Source organism: Macaca fascicularis, chromosome 9, assembly GCF_037993035.2.
Source record: "Macaca fascicularis isolate 582-1 chromosome 9, T2T-MFA8v1.1".
NCBI classification, from domain to species: Eukaryota; Metazoa; Chordata; class Mammalia; order Primates; family Cercopithecidae; genus Macaca; species Macaca fascicularis.
Window position 1 is genome coordinate 110,930,027 of NC_088383.1, and position 20,955 is coordinate 110,950,981.

The window sequence follows — 20,955 nt, forward strand, 5'->3', positions numbered from 1 at the left end:
GGCAAAGGAGCCTAAGGCAGCACTCATTACCATTGGTTCACTGGAGTACACACTTCCAAGTCATACTATTTTTTGCTCTCTGCTAAGAGAATACTGACTGAAAAAAGAAAACTCCCTGGACTGCCCTCATTCAAACATCAAGTTCTCCCTACCAAGGAAAGCAAAACATCTCTCAAGGTTAAGGTAATATCTTAACTTTTATAGAAAAGAAAAATGGGCCAGGTGCGGTGGCTCATGCCTGTAATCCTAGCACTTTGGGAGGCCGACGTGGGTGGATCACAAGGTCAGGAGTTTGAGACCAGCCTGGCCAACAAGGTAAAAATCCCATCTCTACTAAAAATACAAAAATTAGCTGGGCATAGTGGTGTGTGCCTGTAATCCCAGCTACTCAGGAGGCTAAGGCAGGAGAATCACTTGAATCTAAGAGGCAGAGATTGCAGTGAGCAGAGATCATGCCACTGCACTCTAGCCTGGGCAACAGAGTGAGACTCCATCTCAAAAAAAAAAAAAAAAGAGGAAAACTGAAGATGTACTTAGGAACTACTCTAAGGAAGGGTCAAAATGCTAAATCTAAAAAAAAAAAAAACACACACACTACGGCAATTTCTCAAAAAATTACATATAGAATTATCATATGACACAGCAATTCCTCTTCTGAGGATATGTCCCCAAAAAGTGAAAGTGGGGTCTCAAACAGATACTTGTATACCCATGTTCATAGCAGCATTATTTATAATAACCAAAAAGTAGAAGCAACTCAAGTGTCCATCAACAGATGAATGGATAAGCAAAATGTGGTATATACAGACAGAGGAATATTATTCACCCTAAAAAGGAAGGGAATTCTGACACATGCTACAACAGGAATGAACCTTGAAGACACAAGTGAAATAACCAGTATTTTATAGTTCACCAGGAGCTTTCATATGCATTACGTCATATAATTCTCACAACCGCTACCTGGTGAAATAGTTGCTATCACCATCAGCTCCACTTTACAGATGGTGGATAGAGGTCCACAGAAGCTAAGTAACTCGCTCATGGTCACACAGTAAGTGGTAGAGACAAAAGAAAAAAATACAGTTTTTCCAACTCAAATTTCCATATTCCTTTCAATACATCATGGTGAGTTTTCTGTTTACCCCTCCATGTTAGTCTTCAATGCAGCTTTACAGAAGGAGGTATTATGGTTTGCAAGAAAGAGCAGCCCTGAACTTGGACTTAGAAGACCTAGGATTAGGCTGGGCATGGTGGCTCAGCCTAATTACGCCTGTAATCCCAGCACTTTGGGAGGCCAAGGCAGGTGGATCATTTGAGCTCAGGAGTTTGAGATCGGCCTGGGCAACATGGTGAAACCCCATCTCTACAAAAAAATACAAAAATTAGCTAGGTGTGGTGGCACGTGCCTATAGTCCCAGCTACTTGGGAGGCTGAGGTGGGAAGATTGCTTGAGTCTGGGAAGCGGAGGCTGCAGTGAGCAGAAATCGCACCATTGCACTCCAGCCTGAGTGACACAGTCAGACCCTGTCTCAAAAAAAAAGGAAGAAAGATGGGGAAGGGGAAGGGGAAGGGGAAGAATAGGAAGGGGAGGAAGAGGAAGGGGAAGAAGAGGAGGAAGGGAAAGAAGAGGAGGAAGGGAAAGAAGAGGAGGAAGGGGAAGAAGAGGAGGAAGAGGAAGAGGAAGAAGAAGGAAGAAGGAGGAGGAGGAGGAGGAGGACCTATTATTAATTCTCAGCTTTGCCAAGGAACAAATATGGGGACTTCCACAATATACAACATCTTTAAGACTCAGTTTCTTCACTGGGAACAAGTATATTTTTAAAAGTATATAATATACCCTATAAAGTGTGAAGATTAAAGAAGGTAATGTAAGAAAGAGCAGCACAAAGTCTGGCATTTAATAAGTGAGAATAGATGTCAGAAAAAAAAATGGTAGACTTTTGCAGGCTTAGTACCACCTGTATTTTTCCCTGATCTGGCCTTACTGTGGTGACATTCAATCACTCCTTTCCAATAATCTCTTCAAAAAATTGATTTGTTTGTTTTGAGACAGGGCCTCACTCTGTTACCCAGGCTGCAGAGCAGTGGCATGATCTGGGGCTCACTGCAGCCTCAACCTGACCTCCTGGGCTCAAATGATCCTCCCACCTCAGGCTCCTCAGCAGCTGGGACTACAGGCATGTGCCACTATGCCCAGCTAATCTTTGTTTATTTTGTTTTTTAGAGACAGGGTCTCACTATGTTGGCCAGGCTGGTCTTGAACTCCTGGAATCAAGTGATCCTCCCACCTCTGCCTCCCAAAGGTCTAGGATTACAGGCATGAGCCACTGAGCCTGTTCATGACTGGATCTTTTTGCTACTTTAGATGTATACTGAGTCAGATTACTAGCAATAGTAAAAATGATGTGATTATTGCAGCAAGTTAATCAGAGAAATTTAAGGAATGAAAATGAAGGTATAGGCCTGATAGTCATACAAAGAGAAGAAAGAGGTTACATGGTAACAAGGCTCAGCCCAGTCCTTTCTTAGCTGTTGGAAAAAGGAGAGGTCAAAAGCTTAAATTAGCTGCTTGATGGCCCTTGGGAAGAACAGGGACAGCAGCCAAGCCAGAAACCACCAAAAGGAAAAGCAACAAAGTAGAAGATAAGGCAAGTATAAAGGAATGTGATCAAGGAAACAGGCCCCACAGGAAAAGGAGCTGCCTGGAAGGCCTACATAAATACATGAATAAGTCAACACAACATAAATTATACCCATATGCACTTCATACCCTAGCCCAGAACCTGGTGCTTCATTCAAACACCCACATTTGTCATGCTGCCCTTGGGTCATAAAGGGATATTTGGGAGAAGGCAGTTTGTAATTTCTGATTCTTACAGAAAATTGCATTTATCATAAGGCCTCATCACAGTATCTGGATTATTTGCTAGGTGCGGATATGCATTTATTTGTGAGATTTATAAAATTGTGTTTGACGCAAAATGACTCTGGGGACAGGTAAGGCAGATCAACCTTCACTGCAATCTTGTTAGCACATCTCACCCCATGATCCCTCATCCCAGTCCTCCTAACACACACATTTCACACTTCTCCTTTTATGCCCAGATGTGCCAAACATGGTAGTAAATCACTGCAGGGACAGGACATTTTACATTTAAATAAAAAGAAAGAAAAGATATAGGAAAAAAAAATCAGAGACCAGCTATGTCACACATTAGAATCTATACCAAGTTGTAAATGTGCATTACTATTACTAGGAATGTCTGGCAAGTCTTACATCTGGAGCTAAATCAAGTTCCCCATCTGTTGGATTTGCCTTTTACTCAATGTTAATTTTTCAATTGTTTATAAGAACAATGTAATAACTGTTGAGAAAACAAAAAATCATAGGCACAAAGGGAGCAAGGAACAGAAAAAAAGTCGACTTTAGGTTTCCCAATGGTGAAAGCACTTTCTCCTCTCCATTTACCAACAGCTCACACCAGCGCATGGGTGGTGCCTCCTCAAGACCCTGACCAACTCCATGCCTAACACAACTTTATCCAATACATATGGCACTCTGTAATTGCCTTGCTGTTTCATAAGCAACCTAAAATGACTCAGCCCCATGGACTCCATTTGCCTCTGTTTACCATAAATAGAAACAGTCACGTAAAGTAAAAGGTCAACATTCTAGATCTCCATGAATCATTCACTGAAGGCATGGAGAAAAGCGGAAAATCTTTGGAGAAAAGCTTTCAGATGACCTATACACAGAACACTCTGGCGACTAGCATGCCTGAAAAGGGCTTGTAACCATCTCTCAGTAAAAAAATTCACAGAACAGCCAGCACTTTGAGCTGTTTCAATATGATAAAATAAAATCCTCGTGTACTCCTGCTTTTCCTGATCAAGTACGACAATTTTTCTTCCACTCCTACAGACATCAAGGCTTAAAATAGTAGTAGTGTTTAACACACTCTACTTAGAAAGGTACAATAAACTTAAGGAAGAGCCAAGGAACTCTGCAAGAGATACTTCTCATTCCTTACCTGATATTAACCAATGCATGGGTCACCTTGCTAGCTGCTTCCTTCCACTGGCCTGCATTGGTAGAAAGCCTCAGGACTGCAAAGAAGGAAAGAACACAGATCTGTCAAATCCCCGGCATAAAACACAAACATGAGGAATGAAGACACATCTCAGAATAGCACTCTCAGAATAACCAAACAAAGCCTATGCCAATCTTCTGTTAAAAACATCCTCAGCTTAGATAAAAATACAAGGGCTTATAGAATTCTCTCAACTATTTTCACTCGAGTTTTTTCTCTAACTTCTTTTCACTTTCTATCAAAATACTCTACTCCTTCTCTGCCTTAGGTTTTCCCTCCCCTCTGCTAACAGGGTTCTATAACTTAATTTTTGCATGCATTTACAATCTACACTGGGGTGGTGATGTGAGGGTAACCTGGTTGCCATATTTATCATTTCCCTAATGGTGGGGGGGCTGATTTAGTGGAACTGGCTGGCTTAGTTGATGTCCCTTCCTGCTCTATGTATATGTATAAACTCCTTAACATATAAACTCAGTCAAACAGGACACATCCACATATAGGATGGTCATGTGTCAATCAAGGATTAACCTTTTTTTTTCTTTTTAAATTATACTTTAAGTTCTAGGGTACATGTGCACAACGTGCAGGTTTGTTACATATGTATATATGTGCCATGTTGGTGTGCTGCACCAATTAACTTGCCATTTATGTTAGGTATATCTCTTAATGTTGTCCTTCCCTACTCCCCCCACCCCACAACAGGCCCTGGTGTGTGATGTTCCCCACCCTGTGTCCAAGTGTTCTTATTTTTCAATTCCCACCTATGAGTGAGAACAGATTAACCTTTTTTTGCTCCTCTGACTTAACTGTGTGACCTACAAAATGAATCTACAAGAATGTTCTTCCCTTGTGTGACCAAATTCTCTCCCTTTTCCAAACTCACACACAGAGGAAAGATAATAGAAATACAGACCTGAATATATCCTCTATCAGCTATGATCTTCAGAGTCACACATTAAAGTACTTATGCCATTTTAGAAAAGAGACAAAACAGCACAAGTGCTCCTTGAAAGAGCAAGCACATGGTAGGCACTCTAAGTGTATGTTTTAATGAATGCTAATTAATAAGAGCTAAATATATGGAGACTTTACTATGCGCCAGGCACTGGACCAAGTTAGGGTATATGTAATGTAGCATACAGATGAGGAAAACCAAGACTGAGAGGAGACAAGTACAGTAACTGATTGCAGTCATTCACACAAGTTGTCAGTAGTGGAGCTAGAATTTAAACCTGGAGGGAAACGACTCAAGAGCCTACGTTTATGTAGAGAAGAACAAGATCTCTGAAGCCAATGGTCAGGGTCCAAGTCCAGCCCCTGCCACCTACTAGAGAATAACAGCAATACCTATATGAAAGAATTGTTATATATAAAGTTCTTAGATTAGTGCCTGACACATAGTAAATAAATTTTAGCTATTATTAATTTCAATAGACTACCTCCCAAATGAATGAATGAATGTACTGTATCTGAGACTTTCCCAAAAGAAAAAAGTACGGCCTCACTAACATTAAGAAATGTGTGACCAATCGGTATATGACCTTCATAGCTGAGTACCATCACTATGTACGCCTGACCCAAGATTCTCAAGAGCTATAGCAGCAGCTCAATCAGAGGGGAGTGCCTGTGGCTGTAATAGGGGAAAGAAAGCTCATCTGGCTGCTCTACATCTGTTTCAGCAATGTCTCATGTTTATAAATTCATGCAATTTTATGAAAAAGAAGATAAGACAGAAGGCTTAATAAAACACATCAATAGTGCTGCTTTTTTAATTTATAAGATTTAGTGCAAGGGAATTTGGTATAGTTCCAAGTTAGAGCTCTACAGTCTGAACTCAGGTTTCACTGAGTGCATGTGTGAATTTATTCATGTCATGAACAAAATTGTTTCAGGAAGCCATACATGTATTGTTCAACTCAATTGTGAAATTTATTTAGATGCATTGGTTTTTCACCAGATCCCCCACAAAATCACAAGTTCTCTGATGGTAGAACCTAGACGTTTATGAAATGGAGCTGAATTTTACCTCCTCACATTTTCACAGAGGTATTAAACTCTGTCCACAGATTACTTCTCTGTAATACCCTGTCAGCTCTGTTCCTTACTGAACAGGCACTCAGATGACCTCATCACTGCATTTCCTTTGGAAACGCCATTGGTTTTTACATTCTTTTTTGAGCTACCAAATTGAAACACAAAATTATTTCAAAATTCCCTAAAAGTCTCAAACTAAAGCAATCATTTATGTAGTAAATTATGGTACACAAAAATAATATGCAACCATTTAAAAAGAGACATGAAAATTACAAAAAATACAAATTGTACTTTAAAAAACACAAGCTAGAAGGATATCATGATTACAACTCTGTAGAACTATGTATGCATGTGGGTTAATATACAACAATGAAAACAGCAGTAGTACTAGAACCAAGGAATTATAAGATTTTAAATATTTTCTATGCTTTTCTTTAGTATTGGTAATTGTCTTTGATTTTAAAAATAATAAAAGACAGATTAAAACACGTCATTTATGGTTCTGGGTACCTTCTGTGGAGGTCCTTCCCATACAGTGGACTTCACTGCAGCCAAACAGGAAGATTAAGTGTGTGCCTTTACCAAAAATGTCTTAGTGAGCCGGGCGCAGTGGCTCACGCCTGTAATCCCAGCACTTTGAGAGACTGAAGTGGGTGGATCACTTGAGGTCAGGCATTCAAGACCAGCCTGGCCAACATGGTGAAACCCCATCTCAACTAAAAATACCAAAAAAAAAAAAAAATTAGCTGGGTGTCGTGGCATGTGCCTGTAGTCCCAGCTACTCAGGAGGCTGAGGCAGGAGAATTGCTTTAACCCTGGAGGCAGAGGTTGCAGTGAGCCAAGATTGCACCACTGCACTCCAGCCTAGGCAACAGAGCAAGACTCCATCTCAAAAAAAAAAAAAAAAGTCTTTCCTCTTCTAGCCAAGATGCAGTAATAAGACATAACTTACCCTCCTACTTTAAACAACAGAAACCTGGACAAAACATATGAAACAGTGGTTGTCAGACATTGGAAAACAAGCAATATAGAATTGTGATCCCCCAAAAGGAAGAAAACAAAGAAGGTGAACCCTGCAGGGCTGGGAAGAAGAATCTAAACAGAAGCCAGAAATCTTGCAAAGTTGAAGATACAGAGATCAGCATTTGGAGAGGCCAAGACATCTAGAGGATGTGGGGCAGAAAGCTGGCAAGGAGGGAGTTTGACAGACAGCTCTGGAGATCCCTTGTATTTCTTGCAGACACTGATCTATGCGTACAGAAGAAGAAACTACCCAAGGCTGAGGGCGAAGAATCACTGGAAAGGAGAAGAAACTGAGGAGCTCATGACACGCTCCGCAACGAAAATAACTTGTGTTTCCACCAGCAAGAGTGGAAAGACCTAGTAACACATGGAGTATCAGGCAGGTTCTGTAAATGGGTACTGCATTTGTAATGGTACAAACTAGCCTACATTCAAGGTTGCTCTTGATCTACCCTCAACCCTTAAAAGCAAAACCTGAAAAGATCCAACTGATTCCACATAACATAATCACATTCCAGAAAAAAGTACAATCTTACATAAAAGAAACATAACAAAATCCAGCATCCACATCATAAAAATCACAATTCTAAATTCTAATGACAAAAATAACCAGGCATGCAAAGAAATAAAAACATATGAACCATAAGAAACAAAAAAATATGAAGCATAAGCACAGGGAAAATCAGTCAGTAGAAACAGACCTAGACATGAAGAAAGACAATGGAAGGAAAAGACAAGGACATTAAAACAGCTATTAGAAATATGTTTCATATATTCAGGAAGACTGAGGAAAATCTGAAAATGATGAGCAAAGAAATGGAAATATTAAAAAAGAAACCCATGGCTAAGCACAGTGGCTAATGCCTATAATCTCAGCACTTTGGAAGGCTAAGGCAGAAGGATTGCTTGAGCCTATATATATATAAAATACATATGTATTATATATTATATAATATATATAATATATGGGGTGTGTGTGTGTGTGTGTGTATATATATAGAGAGAGAGAGAGAGTCCAAACTGAGAAGAGCAGGGACAAAACATATTTGAAGAAATCATAGCCAAAACATTTCCACATTTGATGAAAACTAGAAATATACAGATTCAAGAAGTTCTAAGAAGCCCAAGCAAAATAAACATAAAGAAAACCATGCCAAGGCATGTGATAATCATATTGTTGAAAATCAATGATAAAGAGAAAATATTAAAAGCATTCAGAGGCTAGGCATGGTAGCTCATGCTTGTAATCCCAGTACTTTGGGAGGCCAAGGTGGGTGGATCACCTGAGGTCAGGAGTTCGAGACCAGCCTGGCCAACATGGTGAAACCTTGTCTCTACTAAAAATACAAAAATTAGCCAAGCATGGTGGTGCACACCTGTAATCTCAGCTACTCGGGAGGCTGAGGCACAAGAATCACTTGAACCCAGGAGAAAGAGATTGCAATGAGCCCAGATGGCACCACTGCACTCCAGTCTGGGGGACAGAGTGAGACTCCATCTCAAAAAGAAAAAACATTCAGAGAAAAACAAAGATATTATGCACAGAGAAACAAAGATGAAAACAACAGACCTCTTACTAGCAACTATGTAAGCCAGAAAACAAAGAAATGAGATTTTTAAAATAATGAAAGAAAAATTTTATATTAAACAAAAATATGGCGGAGTAAGCCCACTAAAGCCTTATCTCCTGCTGATTACAGCTAAAAACTCCAGACAAAACATGAAAAGTAATTATCTGAGGGCTCTGAAAATTAAACAGAAGCAGACAGATTATAGAGGGAAGTCAAAACTTGGAGAAACACTCACAAGAGGCTCAGTTTCCAGGTTTTATTTTTCCTATTTTCTCTTACATCTTTGCCCCAAGAGTCAGCCGGTTCCAGAGCTGCATAGTGGAACTGTGTGGATGGCTAAAACTCTAAAGCAAGCCTCATCTTTCTGGAGAAAGAAATCGAGAGGCCAGGCGCAGTACCTCATGCCTGCCATCCCAACACTTTGGGAGGCCAAGGAGGGTGGATTATTTGAGTCCATGAGTTCAAGACCAGCCTGGGCAACATGCCGAAACCCTGTCTCTACAAAAAATACAAAAATTAGGCCAGGCGCAGAGGCTCACGCTTGTAATCCCAGCACTTTGGGAGGCTGAGGCAGCTGGATCACCTAAGGTCAGGAGTTCAAGACTGGCCTGACCAACATGGTAAAACCCCATCTCTACTAAAAATACAAAACTTAACCAGGCGTGGTGGTGCATGCCTGTAATCCCAGCTACTCCGGAGGCGAGGCACAAGAATCACTTGAACGTGGGAGGCAGAGGTTGCAGTGAGCCGAGATCGTGCCTGGGTGACACTCCAGCCTGGGTGACAGAACAAGACTCTGTCTCAAAAGAGAAAAAAAAAATCCAGAAGATTATAACTAATCTCTGAGTGTATACAACATAACATTAAAAATGTCCAGGAGGAGGCCAGGCTTGTGGCTCATGCCTGTAATCCCAGCATTTTGAGAGGCCAAGGCAGGCAGATCACCCGAGGTCAGGAATTCAAGACAAGCCTGGCCAACATGGCAAAACCCCATCTCTACTAAAATACAAAAAATTAGCCAGGCATGGTGGCGGGCACTTGTAATCTCAGCTACTGGGGAGGATAAGGCTGGAGAATCTCTTGAACCCAGGAGGCAGAGGTTGCAGTGAGCCACTGCACTCGAGCCTGGGCGACAGAATAAGACTCTGTCTCAAAAAAAAAAAAAAAAACTGTCCAGGAGGTAATCCAAAATTACTCATCTTATAAAGAACCAGAATATATAATAAAACAGAAAAATGTTACCAATTCTCAAAAGAAAAGGCAAAAACCAGATATCTGAGATGGCACAGATATTAAAATTATCAAGGACTTTAAAGCAGTTATCATAACTATGCTCCATGAGGAAAACGTAAACATACTTGAAACGAATAGAAAGACAGAAGTTCAGCAAAGAAACTGAAGCCATAACAAAGAACCAATTAAAATATTTAGAAGTAAAGCTGGGCACAGTGGCTAATGCCTTGTAATCCCAGCACTTTGGAAGGCTCAGGTATGAGGATCACTTGAGCCCAGGAGTTTGAGGCTACAGTGAGCCAAGAGTACACCACTGCACTCCAGCCAGGGTGACAAATTTTTAGAAGTAAAACATGTACTATGTGAAATAAAGCATTCACTGAATGGGCTTAAAAGCAGAATAGACTGACAAAGGAGTCAGTGAATATAAAGAATAATAGAAATAATTAAATATGAAGAATAGAGACAAATGGGGGAGGGGAGGGACAGGGCCTTAGAAACATATCGGACAATATCGAAAAGTCTAATCTTTGTGATACTATAGTCTCAGAAAAGGAGGAGACAGAAATTGGGACAGAGTTTCTGCCCCCAGTGAAAAAAGAATGGCTAATAACTTTCCCAAATTTGCTGAAAGTCAAGAGGCTCAGCAAACCCCAAATAGGATGAACTCAAAGAAAAATTGTGCATAGACATCTCATAATCACACTGCTGAAAGCCAAAGATAAGGAAAAAAAAAAAAAACCTTTTAAGAAGCTAGAGAAGGCCAGGCGCGGTGGCTCAGGCCTATAATCCCAGCACTTTGGGAGGCTGAGGCGAGTGGATCACGAGGTCAAGAGTTCAAGACCAGCCTGGTCAAGATGGTGAAACCCCGTCTCTACTAAAAATACAAAAATTAGGCCGGGTGCAGTGGCTCACGCCTGTAATCCCAGCACTTTGGGAGGCCGAGGTGGGTAGATCACGAGGTCAGGAGATCGAGACCATCCTGGCTAACACGGTGAAACCCTGTCTCTACTAAAATTACAAAAAATTAGCCAAGCGTGGTGGTGCGTGCTTGTAGTCCCAGCTACTCGGAGGCTGAGGCAGGAGAATGGCGTGAACCTGGGAGGCGGAGCTTGCAGTGAGCCGAGATTGCACCACTGCACTCCAGCCTGGGCGACAAACCGAGACGCCATCTCAAAAAAATAAATAAATAAATAAAAATAAAAATAAAAATACAAAAATTAGCCAGGCGTGGTGGCAGGCACTTGTAATCCCAGCTACTCGGGAGGCTGAGGCAGAGAATAGCTTGAACCCGGGAGTCAGAGGTTGCAGTGAGCCAAGATCAACCCACTGCACTCCAGCCTAGGTGACAGAGCAAGACTCCGTCTCAAAAAAAAAAAAGCTAGAGAAAAACAACATACTACAAACAATGGAACAATGATTCAAATGACTACAGATTTATTTTCAGAAACCATGGAGGCCAGAAAAAGGAGAATAATAGCTTCAAAGTACTTAAAGATAAAAATTACCAACTAAAAATTCTATATCCAGCTGGGTGCAGTGGCTCACACCTGTAATCCCAGCTACTGAGGATGTTGAGGCAGGAGGATCACTTGAGCCCAGCAGCTTAAGGCTGCAGTGAGCTATAATCACACCACTGCACCCCAGCTTGAGCAACAGAGCAAGACCCCATCTCTTAAAAACTAAAAAAAAAAAAAAAAACACCAGGCACAGTGGCTCACACCTGTAACCCCAGCACTTTGGGAGGCCAAGGCAGGTGGATCGCCTGAGGTTGGGAGTTCAAAACCAACCTGACCAACATGGAGAAACCCCATCTCTACTAAAAATACAAAAGTAGCTGGGCATGATGGCGCATGCCAGTGATCCCAACTACTTGGGAGGCCGAGGCAGGAGAATCACTTGAACCCAGGAGGCAGAGGTTGCGATGAGCCGAGATTGTGCCATTGCACTCCAGTCTGGGCAACAAGAGCGAAACTAAAAAATAAATAAATAAATAAATAAATAAATAAATAGACCCTATATAGTAGCAAAGTTTCTACACTTTATTGAAGTGGTACAATGCTAACTTTAAGTAGACTGTAAAAGGTATATACAATGTTATCTTAGAGTAACTGCTAAAAAATACAAATATAGCCAAAAAGCCAACTAATAAATTTAAATGGAATATTTAAATATATTCAAATTATCCAAAAGAAAGCAGAAAAGCAGGTACAGAAGAGCCAGAAAGTGGGGGGAGGGGCAAACAAAATAAGTGGTAGAACTGAAACGATATTGATTATTGCATTGTAAATATGCATGGATAATATGCCAAATAAGATAGAGATTGTCAGACTGGATAATAAACAAGACCCAACTGCAGGCTGTGTACAAGACAGACACTTTAAATATAAAAATACAGCTAACAGGAAAATATATAAGCCAGCCACAGTGGTATGTGCCTATAGTCCCAGCTACTCAGGAGGCTGAGGCAGAAGGATCAGTTAAGCCCAAGAGTTTGCGGATGTATTGCACTATGATCACATCTGTGAATAGCCACTGTACTCAAGCTATATAGCAAGAACTCACTTCTAAAAAGAAAAAAAATTCAGGTATGCATGCAGATACTAACAATTTAAAAAGCCAGAGTGGTTGTATTAAAGTCAGACAAAGCAGAATTCAGAACAAGGAATACTACCAGGGTGAAGTAGGATATTATATAATGATAAAAGAGTCAATTTGCCAAGATATAATAATCCTAGATGTATATCTATCTAACAGCAGAGCTACAAAACACATGAACCAAAAAGTGAAAAGAACCAAAACGGGAAAACAGACAAACTCACAATTATAGCTGAATGTTTCAACAATCTTCTCTGTCCCAGAAAAATTTGTGAAAACAGAGAACAATATCATCATACAACTCAACCAAACTGAAACTTACAGAACTCTCTACCCACCAAGAACAAAATACAAGTGCATGTGGAATGGACCATTTACCAAGATACACCATACTCTGGGCCATAAAACATGTCTCAATAAATGTCAAAGCATTGAAATAATACAAACAATATTCTTGGGCCAAAACTAAACTAAACTAGAAATTACTAACAGAAGAATATCTGGAAAATCCCTGAGTATCTGAAAATTAAGCAACACATTTCTAAAAACCTCAAAAGTCAAAGAAGAAATTCAAGGGAAATGAGAAAATACATTGAACTTGAAAGACAATAAAAATATAATAAAAAAATTTATGAGCTGCAGCTAAAGCAGTACTTAAAGGGAAATGTATAGTACAAAATATTTATATTAGAAAAAAAGAAAAGTCTCATATCAATGAACTATGCTTGCACCCTAAAAAACTAGCAAAAAATGAGCAAATTAAACTCAAAGCAAGCAATAAGAAGAAAATAAAGAGCATAAATCAATAAAACATAAAAATGACAGAGAAAAAAATCAATAAAGCCAAAAGCTGGTTCTCTGAGGAGGGGAAATCAATAAACTTGATAAATATCTACCCAAACTGACGAAGAAAAAAAAAAGAAAAAATACAAATTACCAATATAGGGAATGAAAGAGGGAAGCTGAGTACAGACCCTACAGACATTAAAAGTGAATGTTACAAACAACTGTATGCCCCATAAAAGTGACAACATAATAAAACAAACTTCTTCAAAGACACAAACTTCCAAAGGTCACTGCTAAATAGATAACTTAAATAGTCCTGTACCTATTAAATAAATTGAACTTATGGTTTAAAATCTTCCAAGAAAGTAAACTCCAGATGCAGTGGCTTCACTGGTAAATTTTACCAAACATTTAAGAAATAAACCACTCTTAAACAAATTATTCTAGAAAATAGAAGATGAGCGATGAGAGAACACTTCCCAATTCATATTATGAGGCCAAAATTAACTAACATTGAAACCAGAAAAAGACATTTTAAGAAAGTAAAACTACAGACCAATATATCTCATGAATACTAGCAAATTGAATATAATAATATGTAAAAATGATAGGTTATAATCATGTGGGGTTGGTCAACATTTAAAAATCAATCACTATGCTAACAGACAATAGTAGGAAAACCATGTAATCATGTCAATAAATGCTAGAGAATGTTTAACAAAACTCAACATTCATTAATGACAATTCTCAGGAAATAAAATGGAATTTCCTCAACCAGACAGAGGGCATCTATGAACAACCTACACGTAACATCACATTTAATGGAGAATAACCTTAATCCTTTCACCTTAAGACTGGACACAAGGCAAGTATGTCCATCCTTACCCTCTAATTTAACATAGCAGTGGAGGCTGTAACCAGTACAATAAGGCAAGAAAAAGAAATAAAAGGCACACAACATTTACATACAACATGAATGTCTACGTAGAAAATCCCAAAAAGGTTACAAAAACTAGTAAACCTAGTAAGTGAGATGACAGGATACAAGATCAAAAATAGCAAGATAACAGGATACAAGACTAAAAATCAGCATTGTTTCTTGCTTGTGTAAAATGGTACACCCACATTGGAAAAGTGAGGACAGTCAAACAGTGTGGCAGTTCCTCAAAAGGTTATAAACACAGAGTTACCATATGACCTAGCAATTCTGCTCCTAGGTATATACTCAACAGAATGAAAACATGCCCACACAAAAATCCGTACATGGATGCTCACAGCAGGATAATTCAGAACAGCAAAAAGTAGAAGCAACCTAAATGTCTACCAATTGATGAATGGATAAATAAAATGTGGTATATCCATACAATGTAATATTGTTCCACAGTAAAAAGGGAACAAAGTACTGTTACTTCATGGATACAACATGGATAAGCTTTGAAAAGATCCAAAACAAAAGAAGCCAGTCACAAAAGACCACATATTGTATGATTTCATTTATATAAAATGTCCAGAATAGGCAAATTTACAGACACAGAGAATAGATTAGTGATTGCCTAGGGCTCAGGAGATTGCAGTAAATGGGGTCACCTCTCATGGGTAGGTTTCCTGTTGGGGTGATGAAAATGCTCCAAAGTTCATTGTGGTGATGGTGGTACAACTCTCTGACTATACTGAAACTCATCAAATTGTATGCTTTAATGGGCAGATTATATGGCAGGTGAATCATACCTCATAAAGCTGTCATAGTAAAAAATAAAAAAGTAGTTTTTCTGCATATTGGCAATGAACAATTAAAAATTAAAATTTTCAAAAATACTAATAGCACCAAATGCCATGAAATACATTAAGATAAATCTAATAGAATATATGCAAGATTTTCATGTTGAAAACAACAAAACATTGGTGTGAAAAATCAAAGACTTCAATAAATAGATATATTTTGGGCCGGGTGCGGTGGCTCAAGCCTGTAATCCCAGCACTTTGGGAGGCCGAGACGGGCGGATCACGAGGTCAGGAGATCGAGACCATCCTGGCTAACACGGTGAAACCCCGTCTCTACTAAAAAATACAAAAAACTAGCTGGGCGAGGTGGCGGGCGCCTGTAGTCCCAGCTACTCGGGAGGCTGAGGCAGGAGAATGGCGTAAACCCGGGAGGCGGAGCTTGCAGTGAGCTGAGATCCGGCCACTGCACTCCAGCCCGGGCGACAGAGCGAGACTCCGTCTCAAAAAAATAAATAAATAAAATAAATTTTTTAAAAAAGATATATTTTGTCAGGGATTGTAAGGTACATTATCAAGATATCAGCTTTCCCCAAAATGATCTATAGGTTTGCCATAGTCCCAATCAAAACTCCAGTAAGCTTTTGATTAAAACATATACTTGCTGGGTGCAGTGGCTCATGCCCGTAATCTCAGCACTTTAGGAGGCCAAGGCAGGAGGATCGCTTGAGCCCAAGAGTTCAAGACCTACCTGGGCAACATGGGGCAACCTCATCTATACAAAAAAACAAAAATAAATTATCCAGGCATGGTGATGTACACCAGCTACTCAGGAGGCGGAGGTGGGAGGACTGCTTGAGCCCTGAAGGTCAAAACTGCAATGAGCTGTGATTGAGTCACTGCACTCCGGTCTGGGTGACAGAGCAAGACACTGTCTCAAAAAAAAAGAAGAAAGCCAGGCACAGTGGCTCACACCTGTAATCCCAGCATGTTAGGGAGGCTGAGGAGGGCAAATCACTTGAGGTTGGGAGTTCAAGACCAGCCTGGCCAACATGGTGAAACCCCATCTCTACTAAAAGTAAAAAAAATTAGCCAGGTATGGAGGTGTAGGCCTGTAATCCCAGTTACTTGGGAGGCTGAGGCAGGAGAATTCCTGGAACTCAGGAGGTGGAGGTTGCAGTGAGCCGAGATTGTGCCACTGCACTCCAGGCTGGGCAACAGAGTGAGACTCCGTCTCAAAAAAAGAAAAAAAAGGAGGAAGGAAGAAAGGAAGGAAGCAAGGCGGTTGGGGGAGGGGGGCGGAGGATGAGGAGGAGGAAGAAGAACAACAAAAATAACAACAAGAACAAACAGCAGCAGCAGCAGCAACCAAATTCTTACAGAAAAGTTCTAAATAACTTATACAGATACTCTTTTCTGCAGGTGGTGGAGCTTAACCTCCCTATCCCCTAACTTTTTATGTTGGCTGCATTTAGTGATTTGCTTCCATGATAAAAACAAAAAGAAAAGAAAATAAAGAATAGACTATGAAAAAGTAGAAAAAATTACAACTCTGTGGTGGAGAAACATGGCAAACACTACCTTAACCAAGTGATCAAGATTAGTATCATCAGTGGTAAGTCAGGACTGTGTGGTATTTTTCTCTATAATCCACAATCCAAGTCAAACCATGAGTAAAACACAAGACAAACCCAAATCGAGGAACATTCTTGAAAACTATCAGGGTCACAAAAAAACAAGGAAACACAAAGAAACAGTCACAGACCAGAGAAGACTAAGGAGTCACGATGACTAAATATAATGTGGTAACATGGATGGGATCCTGGAATACAAACAGGACATTAGTAGAAAAATTGGTAGAATCTAAATACACTTTAGAGTTTAGGTTTGTTTTTATGTGGTTAAAAAAAAAAAAAAGAAAGAAAGAAAAGAAAAGAAAGAGAAAAGGAAAAGGAAAAAGAAAAAGAAAAGGAAAAGAAAAGAAAAGAAACACACACATCTCATAAAATTTACCCTCTTAACCATTTTTTCAAAAAAGACTCATCAATGGCAGTAGTAAGAAGGGGGAAAAGAGAAGTTCAATCTTTTTAACTGACTGTGAATGACTGAGATACTTTACTTTTGGAGCAGCTGCTCTTAACCATTTTTAAGCATACAATTTAGGTGTTAAGTACATTTACATTGTTGTAAAACAGATCTCCAGAACTTCCTCACCTTGTAGAACTGAAACTCTACACACATTAAGCAACTCTCTTTGTCTCCTCCCAAAGCCCCTGGTAATCATCATCCTACTTTCCATATCTGTGAATTTAACTACTTTGGATACCTCATATAAGTACCACCCCTTTGTGACTGCTTTATTTCACTTAGCACAATATCTTCAAGGTTCATACACACTGTAGCATGTAACAGGACTTCTTTCCTTTTGAAGGCTGCATAATATCCCACTGGGTGTATATACCACATTTTGTTTATCTATTCATCTGTCAATGGACACTTGAGTTGCTTCCACCTTTTGGCACTTGTGAATGGTGCCATTATAAACATTGGTGTGTACTGTTTTTTGTTTTTTCTTGAGATAGGGTCCCACTCTGTCACACAGGCTGGAGTGCAGTGGTACAATCTCAGCTCACTGCAACCTCAGCCTCCTGGGCTCCAGTGATCCTCCCACCTCAGCCTCCCAAGTAGCTGGGACCATAGGCATGCACTGCCACGCCTAGATAAATTTTTGTATTTTTGGTAAAGACAGGGTTTTGCCATGTTGCCCAGGCTGGTCTCGAACTCCCGAGCTCAAGTGATCTGCCTACCTCGGCCACCCAAAGTGCTGGGACTACAGGTGTGTGCCACCATGCCTGGCTAATTTTTGCAATTTTAGTAGAGATGGGGTTTCACCATGTTAGCCAGGCTAGTCTTGATCCTCCCGCCTTGGACTCCAAAGTGTTGGGATTACAAGCGTGAGCCACCGTACCCAGCACCCCCCCCTTTTTTTTTTCAAATAAGCAAAAGATATGAGCAAATACTTCACCAAAGAAGATATATGGATGGCAAATAAGGACAGGAAAAGATGCTCAACATCATTACTCATGCAAAGTTAAAAACACAATGAAGTAGCACTATATATCTACAAGCAAACAACAGCAACAACAACAACAAAAAAAACAAAAAAACAAAAGTGGAGAATATCAAGTGCTGGTTACAATATGGAATGATGACAGCTCTCATGCATTGCTGGAGAGAATGTAAAATAGAACATCACTTTGGAAAACGGTTTGGTGGTTTCTTATACAGTTAAAACATACTTACCACAACACCCCAAAATCCCATTGCTAGGCACATAGCCAAGTGAAATAAAAACTTGTGTTCATGCTGGGCACAGTGGCTCACACCTGTAATCTCAACACTTTGGGAGGCCAAGATGGGCAGATTGCTTGAGCCCAGGAGTTCAAGACCAGCCTGGGCAACATGGCGAAACCCTGTCTCTACTAAAATTACAAAAAGTAGCCGGGTGTGGTGGCATGTACCTGTAGTCCCAGCTACTTGGGAGGCTGAGGTGGGAGGATTGTTTGAGCTCAGGAGGTCAAAGCTGCAGTGAGCCATAATTGTGCCACTGTACTCCACCGTGGGTGAAAGAGCAAGACCCTGTCTCAAGAAAAAACAAAAACAAAAAAAACCCTGTATTCACTAATGTATAAGAATGTTAACAGGAGCTTTATTTATCATTGCTAAAAACTGGAAACCTTACAAATGTCCTTAACCTGACAAATGGACAAACTAAGATGGTAATTCATACAATGAAATATTACTCTGTAGTAAAAAGGAAGGAACTACTGATACATGCAATGACATGGATAAATTTCAAATGAAATACTATATGAAAGAAGCCAGACTCAACAGGTTATATGATTCCATCTATAAGATACTCTGGAAAAGGCAAAACCATGAGAACAGAAAACAGATCAGTGGTTGCTCGGGGTTGTGAGTAGATGGAGGAACTCACATGTGAGTTCCTATGTGTTCATAGGAACACAAGGGAAATTTTTTGGATAGTGAAACTCTTCTATATCTTGATTTTTGTGATAATTACACTACTATATGCATTTGTCAAAACTCAAAACTGTACATTTAAAAGGATGGTTTCTGCCATGGATGTAAATTATGCCTCAAAAAGGTTAATAAAAAACATGTTTTTTTTCACCAGAAGTTTATATAAAACAGAGCACTGAAACATGCCACCTCCTACTGTTTGCTGTGTTTCAGTTGTTGAAAATTTTCACTTTCCTATTTGTGCCCTCCTGGTTAACATTTTTATTCCCTTGGCAGATTTAGACATTCACAGGTATCTTCTCTTATCTTGTTGCTATAGCTACAAGGGTTTATCTCATTTGATTAGTTACATGTGGCCCCGCTGAGCAGGTATGTCAGACTTTTATAAAATATCTCCCCAACTCCAACTCTTTCCTTTCCTCATTGAAAAGCATGTTTATTCATCTACCAATGAGTGCTAAAACCGCTGGGGCAGCTCTTTACTCTTGGAAAATTCTGCATTCTACATTCTCAGGAAGTTGGTGAAGCCAGGCAGATGCAAACCACACTAGGGTATCCTGAGCACATCTAGCCAACGTAAAGTCTATTAGAGAGTTCTTATGTAAGGCTGCCAAGCTCCTAAAAAAAAAGAGATGGGTCTTGATGGGACAACTGAAACTTGCTGTTGCATGGGCAACTGACTTGATGCTAAAACTATTACAATGAGAGAGAAGAGATACTTTAAAAACCTGGGTCCTTGCAGACATTGTTGAGCAACTGATCATACCATTCTAGAATTTCATATAATTTTCCTACTCTTTAAGATAGTTTTAAGTCCGAGTTTTCTGATACTTGCCATTGAAAACATCCTACTAATACAAGGCCCTACTTGCACTGCCTAAGACATTATAGCAAAGGTTCTCTTACAAAGTTCTCTTAAAAGTTTTCCTTCACTGCTCTAAAAAATAAAGTATACTAGAAAAAAATATTTTCCTCCCAGGCAATCCTTCTTTTCCACTGCTGCTTCTATTCTTTCTCCTGGTACTTGTTCCAAATCCTCTCCACTTTTCTCATGATACAGGAGTCCCAAGGAGAGGTTGGGGTTTTCACAATTAATCTCATCACAAAGGATGAAGCAAACTAATCTACAGTGACAGAGGCAAATCAGTGGTTGCCCAAGGATGAGGCACAGTGGGTGAAGGAGGTGAAGAAGACATGAGAGGATTCTAAAGAGATACAAAGAAACTTGGGAGGTGATGGATATGGTTATTATCCTGATCATTGTGATGGTTTCACATACATACACATATATCAAGACTCATTAAAATTTGTATAATTAAAATGTGTACAGTTTATATATCTATTATACTTCAATAAAGCTAATAAATTTGGGTTTTAAAAATAAGATAGTTTTACTGAGTGGCTGTTTCTGTGCAATCTACAGAGATTTTTCCTTAACCTTTATACTACAGGTAGAATTAACTAGGCCCTTATCCCAAACTTATGGGGACATATGACTTCTTTCAGAAATAAGTTATACTTGCTATAGCTGGAGAGTACATTTCGGTGAGCCAATCACCAAAAGATTTCCAAAAAAGATTTTTATCTAATGCCCACTTCCACTTGTAAGTTATGCTAAAAATACATAGGTACACTAAGATTCCTTAAAATCCTGGACATCCTCAAATTACACAGTGTTCTGGGATCCAAGTTCTTTTATTTGCTGCTGTCAATTCCCACCCACTCCTTCACCTCCTTCTCCCTGGCATTCAATGAATCCACAAGCCTCCCTATTCTCTCTCTCTCACAAACAGCAACAAAGGGCTGCTAACCAGCTTTATACTGAGATGAAATCTGAATTCCTGAAGGCAAAA

The 20,955-nt window shown here is 39.7% G+C and overlaps 1 protein-coding gene across 21 annotated transcripts in view; it reads right to left on the reverse strand.

The window, feature by feature from the left end:
* ARMH3 (armadillo like helical domain containing 3) overlaps positions 1-20,955 on the reverse strand; it is a 222,162-nt gene that overhangs the window by 97,499 nt on the left and 103,708 nt on the right. For 19 of the 21 annotated variants that reach the window (XR_012418158.1, XR_012418159.1, XR_012418156.1 and 16 more), the window contains one exon: positions 4,032-4,107. Coding sequence is in view for 18 of the 21 variants with exons in the window: in XM_074002571.1 (XP_073858672.1) it covers positions 4,032-4,107 (76 nt within the window). In the remaining 3 variants the exon portion in view is untranslated. Of the gene's footprint in view, positions 1-4,031; positions 4,108-11,372; positions 11,930-20,955 lie in introns of those variants that run through there. The other 2 variants (XM_074002573.1, XM_065521322.2) reach the window with 1 other exon arrangement.